The following is a 10,960-nucleotide window of genomic DNA, read 5'->3' as shown; positions in this document are numbered from 1 at the left end:
TGATGTCAAATTATGACGCGATATACATGACGGAATTCAAATCCGTCATGCATGGCCACGCATGACAGTTTTCCCCTCGTTTGTGACGGACAAGAACTGTCATGTATTAACAGATTTCTTGTAGTGCTCCAATGCAGCCGCCCCCTGCTTGCCGAGGCTGCTGAAACAAGTTACCATACATCTGGCACACAAACTTCATCACATCCAATATACCCTTCCACCGAAGCTTCAAGACCTCCAATCGTAGCCGCCATGACTTTCTCCATCTCTATCAATGCCTTGGGAATTTTCACTTAGACGTGTCCCATGACACCGGTAACAGAGCGAAGCTTCACGCTGCTCCCTCCTAAGGCCGTGTTTGGCTGATAAGAAGAGCGCGCGTGGCCGGAGTTTTGCGATCTACTTCCTCCGTTCCGATTTACTCGTCGTGGTTTTAGTTAGTTCAAATTTGAACTAAAACCACGACGAGTAAATTAGAACGGAGGGAGTAGATATCAGGGACGACATCCGCCAATCCATATAGATCTCTGACTGGGAAAACCCGAACTCGTCAGCTACCAGATCAGAGAGGTCCACATTCGGCAGAAAGATCACTTGGCAGAACAAGAATGCTAGGGCCAAGATTTGGCAGAACCAAATCGGGCTAGCCTCCACGAAGGACGGGAGCTCTGCCACGACCTAGCACACCGCCGGAGGGGCCCTCGTCTGAGCCGCGTGTGCCGATGAGAGAAGGCCAGGCCGTCAACCAGCAGTAACCCCGCCAGCCGCTGGCGTGCCTCACATGCCTGCCATGGCCTAGATCCGGCGAAGTCGGCTGGAACCAGACGCGGCCGCCACTGCCCGGTGTCGCCCTCCGCGGCCTGTCACACGACCGATGCACTGCCATTGCGCAACCACGCCGGAGTGCAACTGTGCAGTGATGCCCCGCAGCAGCACGACCTCCAAATGCTCCGTACCCGCCCGCGACAAGCTGGCACACAGGAGATGAAGGAGACCCCGCCGCCGGCGGCGGCCAGGGTTCGCCCGGTTGCGCACTGTGGTGGCGGTGAGGAAGGTGAGGGAGAGGGAGGTACCGGCGGCGGAGATGTGAGGCAGCAACCGCTACAATGCCTGCATGCATTGGTGTCAACAGTACGGCCGCCTCATCAACAACAAGCATCGGCAGTAGGCCGCCACCGTCGAGGTCCAGCTTGGGCTGACAACCGTGGTGGGTGCGGTCCCTGACTGCTTCAAGGTCTGTCATAACAGTAAGGACCATGATGCCTGCATGCAAAAGTGTCAAGGCCACCTCGTCAACCAGAAGCATCGACAAGAGGCCACCGCCGTCCAGCTTGGGGCGTCGAAGGGGGCGATGTAGACACAAGGAGGAGAAGCAAAAGAGGAGGAGCCGTCGACATGTGAGGACGATGCGCGGCGTGACGCATGAGATGACGTACTCGGAGTACTGCGTAAGGAACGCTTGGATATTTCCAGGCAAATACGACGTCTGCATGCTGGTTTGGTGTGAAGCAGGCTCCCAAGTCACCAAACAGATAAACAACAACGTCGAGAAGCATCCCACCGATGCCGGGACCGATGGCGTGTCTTGTCTTCTTCTGCAAAATAGCCATTGTCGTAGTGAGCTGAGCTCGGTTCTATATATGTTTACTCTAGATTAATTAGCTCGTCTGAATGTTTGTTTGCTCTTTTGTAATACTAGCTACGAATAAATGTTGTTGATTTGCAGATCTATATATGTATTGTGCTTCTTTTTGATTGACCATTGCTGAATGTTGATCCCGTGCTTAATGTGTTTGTTTATACAGCAAACAAGTACTCCATGCATCTCAAAATATAGAGCGTGTTTGATTCTTTTAAAGTTAAATTTTAATCAAATTTATAGGACATTAGCATCCATACTATCGATCAGTTCATGGATGCTAATGGAACTGGAATGGTATTGTCTGACAAGCTCGAATGCCAATGGTGTGCAGAAGTATATCCAACAGGCTTGTCCATTGCTTTATGCGGGAACAAGGCGCCTTCCTTTTCCCCATGGCCACCAAAAGAACGCGAAAACATTGACGCCTACCAACAAATGTACATCCAGCCTTCAAGATTGTTCTGGAGCTCCACAACAGATATGCCTGGAGTCTTTGGAATGGATAGACTTCCTAGAACGCGAAAGTAATTTTTTTTTGAAAAGGAGGATATTTTCACAAGCCCGAGTCGACCACATCGCACTTTAAAATGCTGCACTTACAGAAAACTGTTGGTTTGAAGAACAAGGGGGTTCAGCGATTCTCTGGTCTCATCAAGGACCAAGAGGAGACGCTGAAGAATCGCCCCAACAAAATGATGAAGGTTAGCCTCTGACATACCTCTCAAATCTAATTAGTTCAGAGATAAAGGTTGGTAGTTCAGAGAAAGTTAGTGTTTGACATGCGTGCGCTCCTTTTTGTTGTCTTTCTTTGATTTCGCGCGATCAATGTCGGCAGCTACGGTGGTATTTTGGATGCTGGTGAAACAGATGACGTACAGCGGCCAATCGTTCAGGGTGGATGGTATATAAGGCGAGTTGAACAAAAGCGAGTAAATTTCAGAAGACCATCACATCTATGTATCCTAAATCAAAAACCATCGGTTTATATTTATTTCTGCAAAAAAAAACATCCAATTTCTTGGTGACAGTTTGCAGAAAGCACTAATAAGTAATAACACGAATAAACAGTTATTGATACTGAATCTGACCGGGGGACCACATTTTTGCTGATATGGCACTTGGTAAGGTTCCTGAAAAAACGGATGTTATTGTCTAACCGAGCTGACATGTTGGATCCACGTATCATTTAAACAAAATGAAATAAAAGGAGAGAAGAACGGAGGAGCGATTGTGATAGCTATGGATGGCACGAAGACCCGAGAGCCTAGGAGCGTAGTGGGGAGGAGAGCCGCGTCGGAATGTCGACGCCGTGCTAGGTGCGTTTCCGGTGCGTGCCGGGGCTCGCTGAGGAGGTCGAGAGCACGACCGAGGTCTCCCTGAGTGAGCCGTTGAGGTTGGACGTACGAAGAGCACAAGCAGAGGTAGCGAGTAACAGCAGTACGCACCGTTGGGGCAGCGGTTATTTGTGGCGGTGAGAGCAACATGAGAGGCGCAAGCTCAGGGCGGCAGTGCGGCGTGGGCCAAGATGGTTGTGGCAAGCTGGGTGGTGGCTGCCGGAGGAGGGTGGCCGGGGGCGTGCACCGGGCTGCCAACCTGGTGCCCCTGCTATGTGTTTGGCAAAATGCCAAGGACGTGGATCAGAGGTTGACCGATCGCTTAACGTTAGGCTCTGCCATCCATTTTTCCTGGCCATGTGGCATCTGACAGTGGGACCCGTCTGTCAGATTTATCATTAAACTGATCTAATCATCCAACCGTCATTTTTCGTAAACTATCGGTACAATGGCGGTGGACTTTTGCAAAAGAAAACCGAATGGTGGTGTTTTTTTTATTTAAGGTCCATAATTATGGTGGTCTTTTGCAATTTACTCAAAAAAGCTCCAAGTAGACCCTTTCCTCTTTCCTTCTCGCATCGCGCCCGCGAGCAACTAGCGGGAACCCTAGCTCGTTGTCATACCATCCTCCCCCCCCTTCCGCTCAACACCAGCGACTGGCGCGGGGTGGCCGGTTGAGCGGCGGCGATGGGATGACACAGGGTTCTGCGACAGGACGGCGGGTGCTCCTGGCGACGACGTGGGCAGGCTGTGTGGGAGCGGCGGCCTCCTGCGTGCTCATGTGCCGTACGAGGGACGTAGGTTTCGGCCAAATCGAGCGGTGACGACTCTCCTCCCCCTGGCTACGACGTGTCCTTCCCCATCCACTGCATGCATGGATCCAGCTGGTTGTACTTCTGTTCTACCCCTCCTAGCGGACGGAGGCGACGGTGTTGCCGACATTGCATGGGAGTGGCCAGGGGGCCTACATGGTCATGTGGTGCCCCCTGTGGGGAGGGGGGGGGGGCACGCCACCAGGCCGTGTGGCGACCTGGTGGCCCCCCTCTGGTCCTTCTTCGCTGCAAACATTATATATTTCAGCAAAATCTCCAAAAATCTCCGTCCAATTCCGAGCAGTTTTATGTCTGCACAAAATACAACATAATGATAGTTCTGCTAAAAACAACGTCGGTCCAGATTTGTTTTCATTCAAATCAAGCAAACTAGAGATGAAAAAAATAGCAAAAGTATCTGGAAAAATATATACATTGGAGATATATCAGGGTGCGATCTTCTGAAAGGATGCATTAGAGGTTGATGGCTGCAGCAGGTCCCCTTCAAGCTGCGGTTTAGTTAGAGGTACATTCTAGAGAACATATTTAATAGGGCATTGGATAAATTAAGAGATCAGGACATTTTCTCTTTTGCCGAAGAGATTGGAGGGACACGTGATATGATGAATCACAGTAAGAGCTCAATGCAGTCACACGAAATCAAAAGTGAGTTTAGAAACTACATCAAAAACTAGCAAGTTCATAAAATAAAATAGCATTAAATCAGTACATTACTTTTAAACGGTCTCATGATAACAACAACTCAAATTAGTTTACCGAATAAACATCAGCTACACTTGAAGTAGGATCCTTCAGTTGGCACATCTTTTTAAGCCACCTAAGTCTTCCTCGAGGGGTCTTTAGAGTAAGAAACATTTCTCGATGTTCAGCTCTAATAAATAATTGAGTAGCAATGAAATGTTCATCACTTCCCTCCTCAGCTCCAGCACCTACAACCAACTCCATGATCTCAGAAATATTGCTTCCTACTCGATCGATCCTCATAGATGTTGCCAAATTGCTTGGGCTCAGATTTTCTTCAAAGTTAACAAGATCATTGAGTTCTGCAGGCACGTAATTTGTCTTGAGTTTCGTCAAGTTGGGTTCTTTTTTAGAAGATTGTTGTAGCATTGCCTCTTTAGATTGTTCATTAACATACTTATCAATGATGCCTGCATCATTTCCATCACCAGCACCTTGCTCACTTCTGATAGTTGTATTGACTGCCAAATTAGTTTCAGGTGATGTTGAACATAAATCCACCATATCCTCGAACATTATATTTAAAAGATTAACATTCTCGAGTGGCGCAAAACAGAACTCTCCGCAATCTGGCATTACCTGAATAAAATATGAAAGGACAATATGTTTGAGTAAAAACAGATATACGGGAAGCCGTAAATGGAAAGGAAGTTACACCTCCATCATTTTTGCCCACCATTCTAGACTTGCAGATATTGTATTCATTTTAGTACCCTGCCATAGATCAACTTCACTCTCCATCAATGCCTTCCATGTCTGGTAGTCTTTCTTCAATGACTCCCACTTACTTTCAAATTGCTTGTGATTGTAGACTTTTTTTGTTTTTTCATTAAACTTAGCGCATAAGTTCGTATACCCAATACCACTCAAATGGTCGGTTGGTCGATTTCCAGATAAAACCTCATCGGTACAAATATCACAAAAAACTTTAGTAGTGAAAGGATCCCAATCTGATTTTCCTTGCTTGTTTTCATCCATCTACAATTACACAATTTCATATAGTTACAAACTAAACTTCAAGCTCTTATATATCACTTGCTAACTTGCGGATCCTATAAGTGGAATATGTAACACTACTATAAGATTTGATGATGTTTAATCTAGAGAGAAATGAAGAAGATAATTGAGATCAGAACCATCCATGTGTACTATGAGTTTTTTATTTGGTGTTCTCTATGTATTTGTGTTAGGATATGAAGGGGGGCAGGAAGGTTAGTATCTACATTAAGTAACTTATGAGAGCGGTTTCACCGACACACTCTATTTGTATGGTCCACTTGTACTACGGCAGAGGAACAATAAATATTGCAGGGCTACACTAGTAGAAAAAGGGTCAAACATGAAGCACATTAGTGCCGGTTTGAATTTGAGCCATCACTAATGGTACCATTAGTGCCGGTTCGAACGACTATGCATTAATGCCGGTTCGTGTTGAACCTTTAGTACCGATTCGTGCCACGAACCGGTACTAAAGGCGTGATGGTAGGCTGGCGTCAGGTTGGGGCCCCACGATCTCCTTTAGTACCAGTTCATGGCACAAACCGGTACTAAAGGGCTAACCTTTAGTGTCGGTTTGTGCCACGAACCGGTACTAAAGGGGTCTAACCTATAGTACCGGTTTGTGACACAAACCAGCACTATAGGGCAATTTTCAACACCCCCCCCCCCCCCCCCCCACCCCCCCCCCCCCCCGTGTGTCGCCATTTCAGTTCTAAAAAAAATCAAAAGAAAATGATAAAAACTTCAAAAAATAAATCCTTCGAGAGGTAGTTATATTACTACATCTACTAGTTAGGAAAATTTGAAAACTTAAATTTGGACATGTTTTGCAAAAAGTGTAGGGAAAATGTAAAACGGCTATAACTTTTGCATACGATGTCGGAAATAAACGTATAATATATCAAAAAATTCAGCACGAAAATCCGCATCCAATTTTTTAGAATCCTCATATTCCAAAAGGAAAAAAAGATATGGTCATATTTAAGTTTTTTTAGTTAAATCTGGTCAAACTACTTATTCAAGAAGTATTAATGTTACTACATAATTATTCAAGAATATTAGTGTTACTAAATAATTATTTCAATTTTTTGAATTTTGGTCAAATCTGGTCAAACCGTGGTCAAACTGTGGTCAAACTTATTCAAGAAATATTAGTGTTACTAAATAATTACTGTTTTTTAGAATAATAGTTTCAAACTCAAACAGTGAAATGTGTGACTTCATGCTCAAGCTAAACTCCTGAGGGTTAATAGGATTGGCATCTTACTATTGTCAGGAAAACAACAACTGCAGACTTGGAAACGAAGGAGAGTAGAACCCGAAAGTTAAGCGTGCTCGGGCTGGAGTAGTGAGAGGGATGGGTGACCGGTCGGGAAGTTAGATGATTTGGAATGAGTGATCCACACTTGAGCAGTTAAGAGAGGTGATTAGAGACTATATCACCAAATAATTCATAAAAAATAAAAATCAAAAAATCAAAAAAAAAATTCCAAAATTTTCAAAAAAAAATTCAAAAAAAAACCTTTAGTACCGGTTGGTAACACCAACCGGTACTAAAGGTCTCCCATACCAGGGCGCGAGCTCACGCCACGTGGTGGCACTTTAGCGCCGGTTCGTGCCGAACCGGTACTAAAGGGGGGGGGGGCTTTAGTGCCCACCAATTAGTGCCGGTTATGGAACCGGCACTAAAGGCCCTTACGAACCGGTTTTAAAGCTCCGTTTTCTACTAATGCTAGTACAAGACAAATGTCAATGAATTATTTTTGGAGTAAGAATTGTCATTTTTGCTCCGCCTTATGTACATTGAATTTAAATTGGAAATTTGGTACATGTTAGGTTGAATGTATGTCTACCTACCCCCCAAAAAAAATTAAATTTTGCCATAGAAATATAATCTGTAATTGTCCCTTCTTTTTGGGGCTAATATCATGTAGCAAAATCTGAATCACTTCAAACAATAATAAGAATCCAATTTCCAAGAAGCAGAACAAAATGTTTTGAATATCAAATATTGTTTCAGTTTTGCTAATTCTTGGCCACCTGATATTTTTGTGAATCTTAGTCATTTGAAATTGTGCAATACAAAGACTAAACTTTGCAATCTGGAGAAATACGCAATTTAGGAAAAATGTTACTCCCACCGGTCCATATTACTTGTCGCAGCTTTAGTACAACTTTAATACAAACTTGTACTAAATCTGCGATAGGTAATATCGGTCTGAGGGAGTACTGCGCTTTTTAGTACTTTCAGTTTAAAATCAGGGTTCAACCTTTCCAATAATTATTTCTTTGTATGATTTATTTTTATCTTTTTTATTTCTTATCAGGGTTGATCAATTCCTCAAATTCTATCTTACATATATTAATTCCATAAATGGAATGGGATGGGAATGGTGATGGTATGATATTGATCTAAAGGTTAAGAAATATTGTATACCTGATATTTACTCCATTCTGGACATGGATTGACTCCTTGAGTTGGAATAATTTCCGATGTTCCAATAGTTGGTGCTCGTTGGACATGCTTTGTTGAAAGGTTCATTTGATATGATCCTTGAGTAGTACGCTGCGGAGCATTCAAAATCGCGTCTTCTGATTCTGGATCTGGATGGTGAAACTTACAGTTGGTGCCAAATTTGCAGGTTCCGTGATTCATATAGTACGAACATAGTATTGTACCCTGTAGGATTTCACCCCAAAAAAGAGTAATTGATGCAAAATAGGAGTGTTAAAAGCATTATATATTTTCAGTGCAAGGAAAGGATATATAAATGAAAACCAAGAAATGATTAGACCGACAAAACTTTGGTGGACAAGGAACTCGACAACAGGAACACGAATTGCAGAAAGACTTACTGGACGCAGTGGAAGCCCAAGGAAATTCAGCTTCACTTGCCTGACTTTGGTTTTTCCTTCATGGCGGTTGTAGTTGCATGCTTTGTCGAAAATATACTGAAAAGTGTTTGTATTAAAAGTAAGATTTTTCTAAACAAAATAACACATCACTTTTTAAGGTAACAATTTGGTCCTGTTCTACCAGCTGACAGGGTTGGAGTCCAATGTGCTAACCCGGATGCACATATATCATGCCGCAAACAATTTGCGAGTAGTGCTTACTATCATATGGGACCTAGTGAATCACCCTAGTCCATGTGTGCATCAGCAAACTGATGAAGGCCCGTGAGGTAGCCCCAACAGTCATGTGCCGGGCTGCAATGCAATTTAGGCCTCAAAGGAAATATCGGTTGCTGGTTCACAAACCACGTAGGCTGGGTTGCCTTCGGCCCATGTCGACGCATTACTGGAAGTCTCATGCCAAAGGTCATTCTAAAATCCAATCAGAAAAAGGTCATTCTAAAAAAATAAAGGGTAATTAAACTTTTGATGATTTGTTCCATATACATGATAAGTTAACTTATGTCCATCAAAGCTGCTTTTATATTCAGCTAAGAAAAAACTACTTTGAGGGGTACAAATCCAATTGAAGTACCCCCTCTCTAAAAAAATATAAGAGCGTTTATATCACTAAAGTAGTTTTTGTAGTGATCTAAACGCTCTAATATTTCTTTCAGGAGGGAGTACTCCTTAAATTGTATATGTGGATATTTAATTAGCTCTTCCTTTTCGGTCCTATGACTCAACTTGTAGTATGCAAAAAATGAATATGTCAGGGTAGTCTTATGGATTGTATACTTATCTAGTTGATCCTGCAGATATTCATGTGTCATCGTCAAATATAAATACAGTACACTATAGACAAGTGTCTTCTTCTTTTTTTGCCGGGGAGACAAGTGTCTACTCGAAAGAAATAAAATAATCCCAAAGGACAAAATGATGCTAAGCGCACTACAATTCAGTACACTTTATTACACTATTTTGGTTTAAATTTTGGCATCCCTTTAAAGTGGTGCAGCAGGGTCACATCTTCTCATGCATGCTCTGCCGGCCCCTACTGATTGATATGCTTATGAACATTCATCGAATGTACTACATCCGTAAAGAAATATAAGAGCATTTAGATCACTACTAAGGAAGTAAATGAATAATAACAGATGAGGGGGTCATGAACTCATGATCCTGATAGCTAACAGGGACATTGACGAGGCAGAGAGAGAACGCACCTGCTTGTACTCGGATGAATTAGATGCTCGGCTGCTGTTCCTTCCAACCCAATTATCCTGCTGAAGCCCACGGCTAGCATGCACGTAGAGAGGATGATTGAACCAGCAATTCATCCCGTACCGGCAGCTTCCGAACTTGACGTAGTAGGAGCAGTCGCTCTTGCCGGGCCGCAGCGGGTACTCCGGTTCCGGCTGCTTCTGGCGGGTCTCCGAATTGGCCGGCGGTGCGGAAGAGCCATCGGAGGAGGGGTCCGGGTCACCCATTGGAGCGGTGATGATTTTCTTCTTTATTCTTCTTTTGTTTTCTGAAGGAGGAGGAGTGGTGATGCTTACAGACGACAAGGTGGAGGAGTCGCTCATCGGGCAGTCCACCTCGCCGGGCTGCTTGATCTCGTCGGTCTCCGAATTGGCGAGATTCAGCAAGGAGGGTGGTGTGGCAGAACCAGCGGAGGAGGGGACGACCGGAGAGTCGCCAATCGTGCAGTCCGGCTTGCTGGGCTGCGGCTGGTACTCCGGCGCCGGCTGCTTGATCTCGCCGATCTCCGAATTGGACGTGCAGCTCCCGAACTTGAGGTAGTAGAAGCGGTCGGGCTGGCCGGGCCACCGCGGGTACTCCGGCTGCAGCTGTTTGATCTCGCCAGCCTTCGTGTTGGCGAGATTCATCGAGGAGGGCGGTGCGGCAGAAGCAGAACCAGCGGAGGGGGCGATCGGGGAGCCGGGATCACCGGGCCACCGCGGGCAATCCGGTTCCAGCTGTTTGAGCTCGCCGGTCTCCGAACTGAACCTGTGGCTCCCGAACTTGACGTAGCAGAAGGAGTCGGGCTGGCCGGGCCGCCGCGGGTACTCCGACTCTAGCTTCTTGATCTCGCCGGAGTTCCCCATTGGCGCGTTGATTGAGAGGAGAAAGAATGAGGACACACCAACAAACACTCGCTGTGTTTGGTTATGAGGTCTAGGAGCATTCAACTGAAAAAAGTATACAATGTCTTTAGACTCACTTCCTTAACGCAGAGGAACTTCTTTAGCTTTTGCATTATTGCTACTTCGCTAGTGAACATGCATGCTCACTTTGTTCTGCTCTCTTTAACGCAGTGGAACTTGTTTAGGCTAGTCATAGTGGGAGTAACTTAGCTAGTAACATAGCGCACTTCAAAATTTTTTTACGTATGTGGCAAGTATTTAATGTGAGGTAGTAACATAATATGTTACTGTAACATAGCGCTTTTCAAAACAAGATGAGTCTACAAGCTAATAAATGAAACCATCTATGACACTACTATTATGTTACTT

General features: G+C 44.7%; 1 protein-coding gene across 4 annotated transcripts; it reads right to left on the bottom strand.

The window, feature by feature from the left end:
- Positions 1–4,480: 4,480 nt before the first annotated feature.
- Positions 4,481–10,702, bottom strand: LOC125542469 (zinc finger CCCH domain-containing protein 43-like). Of its 4 annotated transcripts, none has more exons than XM_048705517.1 (5): positions 9,671–10,698; positions 8,406–8,504; positions 7,987–8,229; positions 5,208–5,528; positions 4,481–5,129 (listed from the first exon to the last, which is right to left on the bottom strand). In XM_048705517.1, the coding sequence occupies exons 1-5, from the start codon at positions 10,550–10,552 to the stop codon at positions 4,557–4,559; spliced, it is 2,118 nt and encodes a 705-aa protein (XP_048561474.1). In that variant the 5' UTR covers positions 10,553–10,698; the 3' UTR covers positions 4,481–4,556. The 4 variants fall into 4 exon arrangements, with proteins under 4 accessions (XP_048561474.1, XP_048561483.1, XP_048561490.1 ...); XM_048705526.1 differs by having other exon boundaries at positions 8,406–8,501; positions 9,671–10,697; XM_048705541.1 differs by having other exon boundaries at positions 4,989–5,129; positions 5,227–5,528; positions 9,671–10,702.
- Positions 10,703–10,960: the final 258 nt, after the last annotated feature.

The sequence above is a fragment of the Triticum urartu genome, chromosome 1 (assembly GCF_003073215.2).
Source record: "Triticum urartu cultivar G1812 chromosome 1, Tu2.1, whole genome shotgun sequence".
NCBI lineage: Eukaryota > Viridiplantae > Streptophyta > Magnoliopsida > Poales > Poaceae > Triticum > Triticum urartu.
Note: the sequence above shows the minus strand (reverse complement) of the source record. Positions and strands in the feature narration are given on the sequence as shown.

Coding starts and splice junctions, on each gene's coding strand:
- LOC125542469 (XM_048705517.1), bottom strand. CDS start 10,552: ATGGGGAACTCCGGCGAGATCAAGAAGCTAGAGTCGGAGTACCCGCGG. Junction 8,230..8,405: donor TTGGGCTTCCACTGCGTCCA/GTAAGTCTTTCT, acceptor GAAATCCTACAG/GGTACAATACTATGTTCGTA. Junction 5,529..7,986: donor CAGAATGGAGTAAATATCAG/GTATACAATATT, acceptor GTGTAATTGTAG/ATGGATGAAAACAAGCAAGG.